The 16179-nt window shown below is 42.3% G+C and overlaps 1 protein-coding gene across 2 annotated transcripts in view; it reads left to right on the top strand.

Annotated features, from left to right (window-relative positions):
• Positions 1-16179, top strand: part of MEGF11 (multiple EGF like domains 11) — a 179122-nt gene that overhangs the window by 133611 nt on the left and 29332 nt on the right. For both annotated transcript variants that reach the window (XM_065734083.1, XM_065734082.1), the window contains exons 11-12: positions 11759-11905; positions 14457-14591. In XM_065734083.1, the coding sequence (XP_065590155.1) occupies positions 11759-11905; positions 14457-14591 (282 nt within the window). The remainder of the gene's footprint in view (positions 1-11758; positions 11906-14456; positions 14592-16179) is intronic.

Below are 16179 nucleotides of genomic sequence, written 5' to 3'. Positions count from 1 at the left end.
ACTTTTTAAAGATGAGGACATGCATCCTTGAAACGGGCTTTTTGCCCACTAGAAAATCCATTCTGTAATCTCACTACAGCCCACCCCAGCTTGTGTTCTTCACTCCTGGACTGCATTCATCATTCTTTGAGCCTCTTTGCCATCACATCTATCTGTCAGGCTTTAAAACTGTACTGTGCTTTATTTATAACCATCAGAAAAGCAGTTGATAGGTTCTCCTGCAGTCATTGTGAGTTTCTTAGAGGGGCAAAATGGTTTTTAAAAGTACAGAAAATTAATATATATTCATTTATTTAGTCTAAGGGTTTATTGCACGTCTTTCTGTACATGGTGTTTCAGAGGAAAGAGAAGAAAATATGCTTAGCAGACTGAAGTTGGGGCTTTTACTCAGAGGCATTTGAAGCATATACTCCGTGCTTTTGTAGTACACACATATCTGTAACTGTACATCAAGTGTACTTACAAATTACTCCAACCAAAGGTGAGAGTAAATTCTGTGTTGTGCCCCTCTTTAGTTTCTATATTGGGTGAGGTGGATGTGTGTTAACTTGCTGACCACTTGCTGCAAATTAAGCTCTTTAACCTTCAGTACATCCCTGCAGTTCTGGAGCTCCCTTCTTCAGGATCACGTTTCTGTGAGGAAAATATTACTTTAGCATTTCAGACCAGGTTGGAGCTGAGATGTTGACAGGACCATGGAAGGTGTGCATTGGAAATGCTGATAGACAGAGCCAACATGTGTTTGTCACTTCTGCATTCAATGTTTTTTCCACTTGGCTTAGCATGAGACACAAGGATAAATTCTGCTTATGCTACTTTGAAAGTATGTAATTTCAGAAACTCTTCAGCTAGATAATTATATTTTCATATTGAGGAGGATGGCATTGGTAAAAGATTAATCTTATTTCTAGTTGTTGTGAACTGGCCCATGATGTGTTTTTGCAGTATATTTTATAAATATGATGTGATAAATAATTCAGGCTTAATTTTGTGCTTCCAGAGTTTGGTACTAATTAGGCATGGCCTGAAAAAGATCAGAAAAGTTCAGCATCATGGAACATCTGAAGGTTTTCCTACCCACTCACACCAGACAGAGAATTCACATGGCTTTCTGATCCTAATAGCCACAAAACTTCATCTGAAACAGCATATTCTGTATGTTCATCCCACATGTGGGACTCCCTGCCTTGATGTCAGTGTTCTGAGTGTAGATCAAGGAGAAGATTGAGCCCATTTTCTTTAAAGTAGTTTCCAAGATGTTACTGGTATAAACCTTGGGAGACTGATAGATGATTGGAGCGTGGAGGAAGGCTGGAAAAAGAAATAAAAAAGGAATAAAGAGTAACATACAATATAAATTAATAGCAGTCTACCACCCTTGTCTGCTGTTACGACTGCCACTCGTCCAGAGTCCATTATTCAGGGCAGTGCTCCCCCATTCTTCTGTGTCTAACAGACCAGAAAAGCTAGTTTTGGGAGCGGAGAATACCTGGCAGAGGGGCAGATGATGAAGAAGTTGCCACATCCCATCCAGGAGGTTATGAAGCTGTGCAGATCAGCTCGGTGCCAAAAGAAGCATGTTGGCAGCAAGACACGCATGTGGATTTGCCATTAAGTTCAGTGGGGAATTAATTACACATGCACAGCTGAGGGCAGAAGTTAGACCCTGAGACGGATCAGACCCAAAGCTGGTGGCATCCTGTCAGTACTACTGAAAATACCCAACCAGGCACACGGGCACACCGTGTCACAGCGAGTCTTGTAGATAGCATGGAAAGTATAGCACCTGTACTTACAGCTCCAAAACCACACGGGCAGATGCTCTTGTGTGGTATAAGTGAAGTGAAATTTGTTTAAGTGTTGGCCAAATTCAGGTCTGTGGCTGCTGGTACAATGCAGAGCTGACTTCTACTGCTCATGAAGGAAATGTCAGATGCAAATAAAAATAAGGCCTTTCAGTGAGGGAGATCTCCAGCTTTCACATGCTTATCGTAGTGAATTTAAATACCTCCCTTGAAATCAAAAGAAGATTTGTACACGTCTATCAGTAGGTTAAAGAGGAGAAGTGTAGCCCCCAGCAGGATCATGTCTTGACTGATGAGAGTGATTGCTTTCTAAAGATTAATAAGGGTTTCTCCACTCCAGATCTGCCGTGCATTTTAGATAGATGCAGCTTTTGTGCTTGCAGCTGTGTGTATGTGTGCACACACATACCTTAAAGCTAGCAGTCATTTGCAGGAGAGGTGCTATTTTGTGTACATTCAGGTTAAAATGAAGGTGCTTGAAAACGGAGTGCTTCAGTGCTAATTGCATTTGGTTAATTACAGATCTCACACACTTTGAATCCTCGGAGAGAGTGGAAGTGCAGGAAAGCTGCATGGTAGAGCATGTCCTGGGAGTCCTTTGGAAGCAAACAGGTACCAGAGAGGCAGGCGTGAGTCAGGTCACACTGCTCCCCTGGCTGCTCAGTAGCAGCAGTGGGGCCATAAAGCTCAACCAACTCAAACTCAAACAACTGATGGCTGCCAGCTGCGTGGTTGTAGAGTCATAGAATCACAGCATGGTTGGATTGGAAGGGACCTCCCTCTCCCCCAGCTCTGGCTGCCCAGGGCCTATCCACAGCCTTGGGCACTGCAGGGATGGGGCACTCACATCTCTGGGCAGCAGTGCTGGCACCTCAGCATCACCTCTGAGTGAAGACTTTTCCACTGACACCTAATCCGGTCTTTACCAGAAAGCCATTCTGACAGATCCCCAAACCAGTTCACATTGCTTAGCCTTGAGCTGGTTCATGCAGTACCGCCTCCCATGGCTGAATCCATCAGACATTACGGAAAGGAAAACCTCAGGCCTGGCTAATGCTCACAGCAAGCTCATTTCCTCCCTGAAACAAGTCAGTGAGCTTCAAGTTAATTGTGGCAGCGTGTGTTTTGTTAACCTTTTAGATATTACAGTGGGATTAAGTGGTCTGCAGGGGGATATGTTCTGTTCCCGTAAATGTTGGGGTCACTTAAAATCCTGTTTATCTCAATTCCTTTAATCTACAGTGCTGTCTTATCTGAGTCTGAGTTGTGTCTTTCCTGTTTCGTATCGCTGTCTGGTTTCTGTGGAGAGCTGTCGTTGTGATGCTATCTCAATTATCCCACTGAACTGCTCTAATGCTTTTCTGGTCACCCAGCACCCAAGTTTATTCAGGAGAGGTCAGCATCCCCAGAACGCGTGGGGAAATATGGTGGTATTGTAGATGTAGGATGGAAAGTAGAGGAGTGTGCATCCCTTAGTAAATTATAAAGGAACTCCTCATCAATTTTCCTTAATGAATCTGGATGGTATGAACATTAAATGTGGCGGCAGAGGAAGAACCCTCCTGTTATCGTGTCGGTATTTTCACCTTCAGGCTTCATTCTTGTCTCCTAAGAGCAGCTGCAACATGCAGAAAATGGGAATATATATTTCACTGTCCTTTACATCTTCAATAACATCCATACTTTGCCAACAACATAAACCCTCATTGTCTGTTATCGTGTCCAGGAGCGCTGTACAGTGGCCGTGGTAGGCTCAGGTTGTAGGGATTTCCACCTGTGATTGTATGAGGGGGCTTATGGGGTCAGGAGCATCAACTGGTCACAGATAAGGGGAGCTCTGAGGAATGAGCCTCTGCATTTGCAGGCTGCGAGAGACATCTGCGCTGTCACTCAAACACAGAAACATGTTTCTTCCCTCCTGTGGACACATTAATTCAGTAAAACTGATAAGGCTGTACTCAAGGGAAGGCCTTTTTGAATTTTAAAGAAACAGTGACCACTTTGACGGTGAGCTCTAAGGTATTTTTAACTTCACTTATTCCGAGTTCTCTGCATGAAGGTGATCTTTCAAGACAAAAAAAAAAAAACAAAAAAAAAACAACTATGTGGCTTTCCATAAAATACGTTTATATTAATACAACTTTTCCTTGGTTGGAATAGTATTTACTTTACAATTTTAAAGCCACGTCCTGTCCCCAGCTGAACTAGTTCGAAGCCAAAATAATTCCATTGCCATTAATAGATCTACTCCAAGCACACGCTCCTATAATTGGTAGCTGAGTTTTCTGCACGCCTTTAAAACCAGAGAAAATCGAGGACTTATTTTTTGTACCCAGAGGTTCACAGCAGAGCAGGTCTGCAGTGTGTTCCAATCCGTAATGCTGTGGGTTGGCTTTGTGGGTTTTTTCAGTCATGCTCTTTCATGCTCTCTGGGTTTGTAATGCCAAGCCTAAAGTATCAGAATGGAGCAATAGTAATTTCCTATTAAACATGCATTTTCTAGATGTCTAATCCCATTATCTAAACCATATTTTGCACTTATCACTTTTGGCAGTCTTATCCCAGATTTTCAAATTAATAATTTATTTCTGTGATTATTCTGTATCCTTACATTAGCTTTAAACAGGCAGAAAAAGCTGGAAACGTTAAGAGTCAGCCTAAAATGATGCAGTTTAGTCTGTCTTCTGGCAGCTTAGTCTCTCCTCTGGCCTCAGCCTTTGAAAACTGAAAATCTTTTCCACATGAAAAGGTGTGCTTACTCTCTGGGTTCGACAAGTGTCCTTTAGCCTATGAATGTAACATAAGCTTATTAGAAATTAGCTTTAATTTTTCATTGACTTAATTTCAAGTGAGTTGATAAGATTTTAATGTCAGGCTGTGCTTAAAAATTCTCTCTTTGACAAGAACCTTTAAGTATGGCTCCTGCTGGTAGGGGTCTAATTTTCAAAAATATGAATTATGAAGTTCTATCAAAGACATCACTGATGTCCTGACATAAATTATGTCAGTGCCTTCCTTGGCAGACATCTAGGAGGCTCCAGATTCTCATCTAAGGAGGGGTTTGGTTGTGTTTGTCCTGTGCCAGTTTTAGTATATATTTCACCTTCCATGAAATCAGTTGGATTTTTGCCACTCATTCAGTGGGAGTTGGATCAGACCCTTACACTATAATTAGAGCCTGCAGTAGGCCTACTGCTAAACATAAGCACGCATGCAAACGATGCAGCATTAGTCTTAGAAATGCAGAGGGGATACAAGTTCATTTAGCTCTGTATTTATTTTTGGTTTTATTTTCACTTATGAAAGGACAGCTTGTAAGTTTATACAAAAAGATATAGCTGGTGGCATCCTGGGTTGTACTAATTTAATGGGTTCTGAAAAATGAAATTTGATGCTAGAGATATTCAACTATTTTCCGTGTTAATATGGAGGCCTTCTATATATAAACTTGGCTGTGTGTACAATACATTCACCTATAAATAAATGTGGGCGAGAAGCAGCGAAAAAATTATTTGTGAGTATTTCAGCAGACTAAATACTGGATGCTGGCACGCAGTGTGGGAAGGAAGAAAAAGGAAAGATCAGTCAATAAACAGCCAGTAAGCTGAAATGTTGCGTACGTATGCTCCCAGAGAAAAGTGTTTGCTGTGACAAATGTGAATTTCTTCTTTCTCCTTCTACACGAAGAAGAAAAAGTGGAACTTCATGCGGCGATGTTAAACACGGTCGTCTTGTACACATCCCGTTGTACAGCAGCTCGTGCTAAGCTGTGTTCTTACCTCGTGGCCTGGGGAGTGAACCTCTGCAAGGCAGGAAATACATTTCCTTCCCACTTGCAGACTCCCTCCTGATTGCTGATGGTCTGCATGGATCTTCCCCAGGTTGCTGCTCCTCTGTGGCCTCACTTCAGGGCCAGAGTTTGGGAAGCAGAAGGAAGGTCGTGTGCTGGAGGTGAAGGAGGCCGGGCTGGGGCTTGTCTCCTGTCCATGTTTTTCCTCCGAGATCCTTTCTGCTCCTGGCAGCTCTTCTTCCTGTAGTAGTGCACCCAGGAGAGTATCTTGTAGCAAAGGGAACCGGATGATCCTTAATTTTAGCAAACATTTTGACTTATCCCATTTCTTACGAGGAAGATTCTTGCCTCAGAAGCTTTTATTGCATAAATTCCCAGAGTTGGGTGATTCATATCTGAAGTTTTCTCTAGATAATTAAAAACAGGGGTAGGATTAGTGCTCCACAGAGGTGCATTAGACTGTAAGTATATTACTTTCAGAAAAACACTTCCATTAATGGGTGCATAAATCGCCTATGCAATGATGAGAAAAGAGACAATTTAGAATATTTCACCTGCTGTGGGGAAGGACTTATTCTTCATTATTTAGGACCAGATCGTCAAGCCTTCATTTAGACTGATGGGTGTTACACACAGGAGCTGCCCCACTGAAGCCCACCAGTGAGCAACGCTTAGCAAGGCCAGTAAGGTCTCCACAGAGCTGATCTGAAAGAACTTCTACAGTTAGAAAAGCATTTTGGAAACACCACAGAAGTTCATAGATAATGTGTCTGCTGTAACCGCTGTTGAATAGATTTGCTATATAAAAACAAAAATAGCTTATTTGCTGACTGGATGAGCAGCCATCAATTCTTAATGTTTCCATTTAATTTTATGGGAGATCCCTTTATGTTTTCTTCTATCTGCTGCCCTCCCCAAACCGATTTTCTAGTTCTTCGTCATCCTTAAAAGCTGAGTTATCAAGAATTGTGCTGTGAGGTTTGCCTTAGGTAAGAGCAAACATTACAATCTGAAAGATGATAGAAGAGCATCGAGGATTCTTTATGAACTCGTGTTCGGATGCTATCATAACACCTTCTTAACAACTGATCCAGAGCTAATAAGACAGCTTTATTCTTATGTTCTTATCGAATTTTCTTTTACCTTTTATAGACTCAAGCAGCAAAGTATTCACTTAGGAAAGCACGCTGATGTAATCTCAAACAACGCTGATTTAAATAGAATTTATAGATGAAACATAAATGTAGCAGCAGTAAGTGTACTGTGGAAAGAGAAGAGAATGAGGTTAAACAAAAGGTGAATATATAAATACAGAAATCACTGTCAGAAATAAATGAATAAATGTACAAATTAGGAGACCAAAGCACGACTTCCAGGAGGCCTCAGTGTGGCACAGCCACCAAAGGATGTCTGCGGAAGGGGCAGACTTTTGTGATGGAGAGGGGAGGAACTGTGTGAAGGAGCGGCCCATTGTGGAATCCCGTTCAGGATTCATTCCCATACCCCTTTCAGTACCATCAGGTGCTCGCTGCCCTGCTTCCAGCACCAGCCTCACTAAAATAGCCTCACTGTTATCACCTCTCGAATTGCCAGGCTATTTTCTGCTGTTGGTGTTGCAGCAGTTGATGTCGTGCCCCTAAGTGCTGTGTTGACCACCAGTAAGTTCAGCATTCCCAATCAAAACCAGTGCGACTCACCAAACTTCAGGCCTCCACAGCACTGTTGAAATCCAGTGCCTGTTTGTGCATAAAATCCACTCTTCCCAGAGCTATTCAAATGCCAGAGATAAGAGATTATTATGACTTCACGTCATGTTGAAAGACAGGTGGAGGAGAGCACAATGTTTGTGTTGGATTCAAACGTCTGCTGAGATCGTTCCTGTCACTGCTAATTGATGCTGCATCTGTCTTTAGATTGCCATTATTGGGGAGGAAAAAAAACCACAAAAGCTGAAGATCTTATTCAGAGAAGTAATTACAGTTGTACATTGGTAGATAGAAAGTACGTGGGGGATGGGACCAACATTCTGTAATTTATCACATTCCTCCTTCCCTGAAAAACACTTTGATACTCGGCAGTGTGGCGGCCCTGCTCCGGGAGCTGCCACCATGGGGATTGCTGTGGTCAAACCTGGGGCACAGGTTCTCATTTATTCTTTCCAATTTTGCTCTTCTATTGTGTTTGGAGCATTAGTTTCCAACTATCTAGAGACGAGGCAGACAAACAATGGCAGGCTTTATTAAGAGCCAGAGAGGTAATCCCCAAGCCTGAGAGCAATTGCACGAGTAAGCTGGAGGGAATAAAAAGGGAATTCTGCTATGTCTGCCTTTCCGAAAATTCACCTTCTGAAGTCCTTCATTGTGATATAGTTACAGGCAGTACTAAATCTGCATTACTTTGACAAACTTTCATTGAAGCCATTGAGGATTATTAATGGAAGCAGTATACTAAGTCACTCTTCAACAGATGCTGTATATCCCAGCGGTGTGGCTGGGGCTTTTTCTTTCCTTTTTCATGTTCTCACTCTTCTCTGTGGTGGTATTGTGGATACTGGCTGAAGCTTTCACAGGTGTGTTTTAATAGAAAGAACCAAACTTCATCACAGTTTGAGAACCGTGGGGATGTGGCACTGAGGGACATGGTGGGTGGGAATGGTGGTGATGGGTTGGGTTTGGACTTGAGGATCTGAGAGGTCTTTTCCAACCTCAGTGATTCTGTGATTCTACGATCACTGCACAAACCACCTGCATTACCCATCCCTGCACCAAAGATATTCCCAGAGTCCCAGGCAGCAGTGGTTTTGCCATTGGGCAATAAATTATCTTGAAAGGGCCTGGGGGATGAACAGCGTGGAACTGCTTTCCCATGTGGTTATCTCTTAAAAGAGTGCAGTTGTGATTGCTGTGGTGGGTGAAGGTTGTGTTTTTCACAGCATACACAAGAGCAATTCAGGCACTTAGTACAATTTTCCTGCCCATTGTGTGCAAAGAAAGAAGGTGTGGAGTCCATGCAGGGACAGAGGGATTGTGGCTGCTGTTTCCAGGTGAGATTCAAAGCCACAGCAGATCCAGCTTTTGCTGTGGCTCTGGCTTTACTGCATGATGCCTATTGCCCACACAGGGTGGATAACTATAATTGTTACCTAAGTTATGTGATTTTCACTTACATTTCACTCCCAGAACATTGTTTAAGAAGGTCTTGGAAGTGTAATTTCATGCTAGTATCTGCAATTGTGAACCACAGCGTCAGGCAGTAAGAGAATTCCTTGGTATCTAGGCAGTAGAGTTTATGTATAGAACTGCTTCCTGCAGCTTTGGGGGCTTGTTCTTCTGGTAGTTGTCTTTCTAATCTCTACACTGCGCTTTTGAAACAAGGAATCTGTTCCTAAGTTAGGAATCTGTGGATTTAACGTGAGATAAAAATCAGATGTGTCAACTTCAGCATTTTTTTTATTTCTGGAAATTGAAAACTAATTGCTTATCAGAAATGTTCATCAGCAAGTTCCCAAGCAAAGGTTAAAGTTTTATGTTCAGAAAGCTTGCTGCTCCGCTGCCTCTGATTGTAAAGTAGTTAGGGAGGGACAGACTCCTCCTTCATGTGCTGCCAAGTTAGGGAATTGGAAAATTAAGGGGCTTTTTTTTTTAGCACAGTTCTGTAAGACATGCATGTCCAGATGCAATTTTAACTTCTCATTTACATTTGCAATTCAGTGCGTGTAGGAGCCTCCAAGAATGAAGTCTTCCATAAGAATTAACTTGGAGTAATATAAAGTAATAAAATTGATTGCGGCCCCTTCTCGGTTGTCTTCTGAAAATTATTAAACAAATATGCTCTGTAAGGGTACCAGCATCTTCTAGAAGGTTTCCTTTCCCCTCCCTTTACATTTCATTACAACAATCGGCTTCACAATGACTCATTGCCTTCGTTAGGAGCGGGAAGACATCCCTCATTATTCATTACTGAAGGAAGGACTTTGCTGCTGCGAGGAACAGCCACGGCATTCTAATTCAGCTACCTTGCAAGAGAAAGGAGTCAATGTCATTCTTCCCCAAACTTTACTGAAAGAGACAGGAAATAATGCTGTTTAATTGTCTCCGTTTATAAATAGCTCATTCACAATAAGAGAGCTGCATTTTTAATACTGCAGTCAGGAGGAAAAGAGACACGTTTTCCCTCCTTGCATCTCAATTTCATTTCTGGGAGCTGGCAATCGGACTTTAGAAGCTATAAATGATCATATGTAGATGTACAAGTATGAAATGCATCTTTTTATCTACAATTTACTGTATTAATTTTTAATTACAGTGCACTGCGGATGTATTACGTAGGTGCTCACACACAGTATTCAGTGTTCACATAACGCAAGGATTTCCTAGGGTGGGCTGTATTGAGGTTGCTGGTTTTCTTACTTTTTCTAATGCAAATGTTTTTTTGTCTCTTTCTGCTCTCCTTTTGTTCAGATGTCTTTTCTTAAATATTAAATGATTGAGCTCCTATTATGTTTTTACTGTCTTTTAATGTGTTTTTTATTAAGCTTTATAGCATGGACCAGGCTTCTTTATAAATAAAACTATGACCACATATTACTAGAAACCCCATTTCCAACTGTACTTTTGCCAGACTTGGTTAGGTTTTCTAGGAAGGGACATTATAATTGCGTGATTAATCTTCAGAAAGGGGAAATTTTGGCTCTGCAGTATTTCTTACTGTATTAACTTCAGAGATTTATAAAACCAACTTGAAACTGCACTGTAAGTGTGTTTATAATGACTTCTGGCTGATTTAATAATCCTCAAAGTTTGGTGACTGTACAGATCACAGCTTCACAAATGCAGTCCATTACCTGTAGCATCCAGATGAAGTTATCAGAGGTGTAGGAAATGACTTGGGATTGTGTTTCTCCTTAGCCATGCTCTAATCCAGCCTCTGGCTGGGGCTCTCAGGGTCCTTGCCTGCATTTATCCCATTATGCAGCAGGGACATGTGCATGGATGATAAAGAACATCTCTGTGTTGCAAGTCGAGCTGGGGCGTGTGTATGCCATCAAATCTTGGTGGAGCAGTTGTAAAGCACCCGGTGTGCTAATGTTGTTAGGAAAATTTTCAAGCCAGTCTGTGATTCATTTTTTCTGTCGTTATCAGTAACTCAGTGTGCTGCTGCTAATGCCACTCCCTGCAGCTGCACTGCTTAATGTCTCTTTTAGCTCACGATCCTGCATTTTTTTTTTCAATCCAAGGAGCCCTTGATCATGCAAATAGCACTGCTAATTGCAGGTTTTGGTGATGCCTTATCCCAGAGGAGTAGGACTCTCTTGAACAAGGAGCAGTGCTCTGGATCGAATCCTGAGCTTACATCCATGTGACAAGCCATGAGCCATGGCATAGGGCTGTTTTTAGAAGTCACCAGTTGAAACAAAACCAGTTGAAACGATGCCAAGAGCATTATGTTAAGCTCTCTGGCTGTTTGCTTCCTTCAGTGTTTCCAAGCTTTGCTTTTCATAATGATAAATATCAAACAACAACCCTGGGAGTCACTGGGAGCTAGATTGGCAGGTCTCAGTCTCCACTGAACATACAGATGATCAGTCTGTGGCACATATGGCTGCTTGCTAGATCAGAGCTTGGTTCATTAACACAGAGCTCGGAGAGCTCTGGGTGGATATGGAGTAAGTGCGTAATAACCCCGAGCACTGTGCCGTGAGCCAGGAAGTGAGCAATGCACAGCACAGAACTGGATTTGCACATGTTCAAGAAACCAAATACTAGACCTTTATTTATTTTTTTCCAGAACCCTGAATTTTTCTTCCCAGTCTTCCAGTTCACAACAGTTAAGTAATCAGATTTCAATCAACTGCATATTTCCAAGCCAATCATTTGAAATTCTTAGTGACTTTAAAGCAGTTCCTGACCTTCATCTCTCAGACGACATGCAGAGCTTCCTTAAACGGTGCTGAGGATTGCACGGGAGCTCACTGACACCTACAGAACTCACCTCTGTGGCATTTTCTTACTTCTCACTTTATGAAGCAGATAAAAGAATAGCGATTTCTTTTCCAGACTCCCTTGTTTGCTCTGTGATGTACTGTGAGGAGTTAATCCACCCAAATGTTTCTTTCAGCAGAGCAAGCTGTGTGAAACCTAATGAGTGCCATTGTGTTCTTCAGGCATCCACTGTGACAATATGTGCACCCAGGGCCGCTGGGGACCGAACTGCTCCATCTCCTGTAGCTGTGAGAACGGGGGATCCTGCTCCCCGGAGGATGGCACCTGTGACTGTGCACCTGGCTACAGAGGACCCCTGTGCCAAAGAAGTAAGGTTTTCCATGGGTGTGTGGGCAGAAGTGTAGCAGGTAGAAATGTTATTTATGGCACCAGACAAAACCATGGGTTTCTGAGCAGCATGAGCTGATGTTTTAGCCTAAATAATGCTTTTTGACCAAGAAGACAAGGCTCTGCTGGGTAGAGTGTTGCCTTCAGTTTCTTCTTGCCTTCCTTGTTCCTAGAGGAAACAGGTGTCCTAAAAGGATCACAGAATCATGGAATCATAGAGTCACTGAGGTTGGAAAAGACTGCTAAGATCAGCAAGTCCAGCCCATCACCACCATCACCATGCCTGCTAAAGCCACATCCTTCAGAAAGGAGCGACAACTTTGCATGACAAATTTGGCAAGACGTGGGTAGAATCAAGTTTCTAGGGATGTCACGAGCTGTAGGATACCTGCTAAGCAGAGTCAGCTACAGCCCATCACATAATGACAAGTAGATGAGTGTTGGCTATCAAAATAACAAGGCAACGTTTTCTTGCATGCCAGAAAAAGAAACACGGCAGCCAGAAATATCTCTCGTCTGATGCTCTGCTGCTACATATTAAAATGTGTCAAGGAGATAAAAATCCTCTCATTTGCTTTACCTGGAAAGCTGCATTTGCCCCTGAGGGACCCTTATTCACTGATCCAAACTGATGCAGCCTTCTTCCTATGTAAACAAGAAATGGGTCTCTCTCCCTTTTTCCATCAGCCCTTGTTCTTCCCGTAAGATATGCTCTGTGCCCACTTCATATATCCCTCCTGATTTTGTGGTTACACTTGACACTAGCACACACCCATCTCTAAAAATAATTTGTAGCTGACAGTTTTTATTTAAAGCCATTATAACGATGACCTCTAGCACTGCTGTAGTTAATAGCCTATAAGCATTTCCATTATAAACCCCAATTTCCAGGTGCTTCAGCATGTCTATATAACTGTAAAACCTCTCTCTGATGCTGAAATGTGGTGCTCAGAGCTTCTGGGAATTGGGGAAGAAATTGTTTTACAAATTTGAAACCCTAAGAGTGCAAAACGTCCAGAAGTTAATAGTTTCTGGCCTTTCTGAGATGAAAAAAACCTGCTTAGTTTTATCAGCTCATGGCATACAGGCTACAAGAAGCAAACCACGTCCCCAACTTGAAACTCCCATAATCAGGCTGCTCTCTGAAGACGTTTGCTGAAAACTTAATGGGGAGAAATTCTCCATCCCTCTGGGGTGACAGCAGAGGGCTTCTCTGGATGCTTCTGCTCTCCACGTTGCTGTAATATCCCTCTGTGGACACACAGCCAGGGAATTCAGCCTGCTCCCAGCTTTTCTGCAGGATTCAAGTTCAAGGTTACCTACATCTCTGCTAAGTTTGCTCTCAGAATCATTCCCATTTCCCTCTTGGAAAGTGATTTAGAAGCAGAATTTAGTACATGGCAGTACTGAAGACAATACCCCTCCAGGTAGATCTGTCTGTGCAATCAGCATTGCAGGAGACACCAGGATGGTTTATCGGTCTTAGTCCTGCAGAAATGTCTCCAGGAATGATCCAGGTTGTTTTATAGCAAGTGCATCATCAACAAACCTGTCAGCTGAGTTCCAGCTGGAAATCTGCAGCAGAGTAAGAACCTGACACCCACTGTGAGCATATGAACCGAGAGGAAAATTCTCATTCAGTGCAAAAATAGAGCAGATGTGATATAGTAACCACTGAGACAGAACTTTGTGATAGAGAATCAAAAGGAGTAAAAATCGTATGATGTCATTTTTACTGTTATTGAAACTTCATGGAGTTTTCTTGTGCTTATCTGTAGCAGTGAATGTTTGGACAGTGGATGGTTTTTTCATTCTGCATCTGCTTACATGGAACAGTACGTGTTTATAAGATACACCGGGCCCCGGTCTTGGTGCTGTATCTTATGGACAGCTCCTATAATAATTTAAATCCAAGCTCTAAGCACATTGTTCATGACAAGTTTGCTCAGCTAACTAGTGTGATTACTGATGCAAATTAGGTGCTCTTGTATGCCGTTCCCATAATCACCATTTTAGATTCTGTTCAACACTGACAGATGCTCCTGCAATGGCATGGATGAACTGGATGTCCTGTACGAGCACAGGTCCTGCACTGAATATGTTTAGAAATGAGCAGTCAGCGTTTGACATAGAGGAAAAAATACTGAGATTTTCCTAATACTCCTTCTTTGATTTCTTAGCTTAATTTCCTAAGGAAATGGTAAGGTGAATTTCTATCCTTTGTGTAAGTGTGAATGTTCCTCTTCCTGGCTATCTTAAAAGCTTTGGAAGATGTTTCCAGGTATTAACCATGTCTACCAATGGGATATGAGGCATCAGACATCTTATATTGCCATGTGATATGAAAGTCTTTAGCTGGAGATGGCCAGGGAGGCTCAACATGAGATAATCCTAAATTCTGCTGTTTGTGGAACTCTGTGTTTTTAGAAATGAAGAAATGTTATTCGTTTGAGATCAAGAGAGAATCCTAAAGCTCTCAGTACTGAGGAATCTTCTGAAAACCCGTGACAGCCTGTTTTGTTTTGTCTCCAGTTTGCCCCCCTGGCTTCTATGGACACCACTGCAGCCAGCCGTGCCCTCAGTGCGTGCACAGCAGCGGTCCGTGCCACCACGTGTCCGGGCACTGCGACTGCTCCCCGGGATTCTTCGGTGCACTCTGCAACCAAGGTACAGAGTATGGGACCCCCACACGCTACCTTTGCCAGGTCTCTGTGTCCCTGACTCTGCAGCAAGACTGATCACAATGCATCTGCCTTTTTTCCCTTGTTTCAGCAGTTCAGATCACAAGAAATTCTTTATTTCAGAGGCATGATGCAAATAGGTACTTAGTCACCCTTTTGTAAATCTGATGTGATCCTGCTTTCATAAATAAAACAGGTCTGCTGCTCCGTGTTGAGATGAATATGGAATGAGACACCTGCTGTAAATACATCAGCCATCCAATGGTTTCATTTTCCCTTCTGCTAAGCCCAAATGTTGATGACACTTTCACACACGTTTTCAGCAGGAGCTCCTTTACTTAAGGTGGAGACCAACTCAGGTACACCTACCCAAAGCCCAAGTTAATGCCTCAGCATTAGTTACAGCTCCTGGGGTGTGACTCCGGGAACAGCTGAAATCACACACACCCAAACACAGGAGTAAGGAGGAAAAACATTGTCAGTGAGGCAGTGGAAAAGAGCTCGTGCTCTCAGGTTAAGAGCAGCCTCAGCTCTCCCTGCGTCCACCACTGCACTTTTTATCTCTAGAACTTAATCCACTTCTGACCAAGAGCACCATTTTCAGTCTTACCCTAAAACCGCCTCCAAAATCTCTACAGGGTTCTGCAGACTCTGAGTTGCTGCATACCTCTGGGGTGTTTTCAGCCTGCAGATTTAAAAGAGATAATTCCTAATGGCCGCTGCCCTTGTGAAGTCACCATCCCTGTAAAAATTGAACTGACACTTCCTAATGACCTGCTTTTCGGGAAGTTAGAAGTTGCAGACAGTACTTAGGCGAAGTCATTAAACAGATTAAATGTAACTATGTTTTCTTTTCCCTATGCTGTATAGTCAACTAAACATTATACCAATTAATTTATTAAAATGAACATATTTCAGTGAATTTGTCCATTTTGTATGAAAAGTTAACCAGATTTCAAAGCGTAAGCAGGGCTAATTATCCTCTTAAGAAAATTCTATTTTATTTTTGCTCAGATGTTCAGCACTTCTGGTTTTACTTTGAAATGTTGATCTACCCAGCAAATTAATTTTAAAATATTCATGTCCTAATTAAAATCAATTTGTGTTGCAGTTTGTCATAATGAATTAGCATGTAACTTTATTTTGTCGAAAGAAAAATGCTAATTAATGTTTTCCATTAGAAAAACGTGAAACAAAGATTTCACTTCTGAATTTCCATCCCCTCGTGCTGTCTGTTTTCTGGCAGCAGGGATGTGACTCCAGCAGCAGCAGCACGTGTGTGCAAGGAGCTTTGTAACCTCTGAAACTGCACGGGGTAACATGGTTGTACTACGGATTCAAAGCAGCACGCAACTAAGCAGCTGTTTTATGAATGTATTTCCCAACCATGTAGCAAGATGGATGGATAACAACATTATCGCTGCTAGAACAATGTTGTTGCTGCTAGAACACAGCTGACATCCTACAGGGAATTGCAGAGTCCCACTTCAGAGCTTTTATTGCTAATTAACACCTCTGACTGTGTCGTACAGTCAGATTGGTCCTGAGGAAGGCAGTCCTTACTCTACAGCTTT

Source organism: Cyrtonyx montezumae, unplaced genomic scaffold (assembly GCF_038088225.1).
Source record: "Cyrtonyx montezumae isolate F1298 unplaced genomic scaffold, pur_monq_1.0 scaffold_17, whole genome shotgun sequence".
In the NCBI taxonomy this organism is placed as follows: domain Eukaryota; kingdom Metazoa; phylum Chordata; class Aves; order Galliformes; family Odontophoridae; genus Cyrtonyx; species Cyrtonyx montezumae.
The sequence above is the reverse complement of the archived record's forward strand: the minus strand, read 5'-3'. Positions and strand labels throughout refer to the sequence as shown.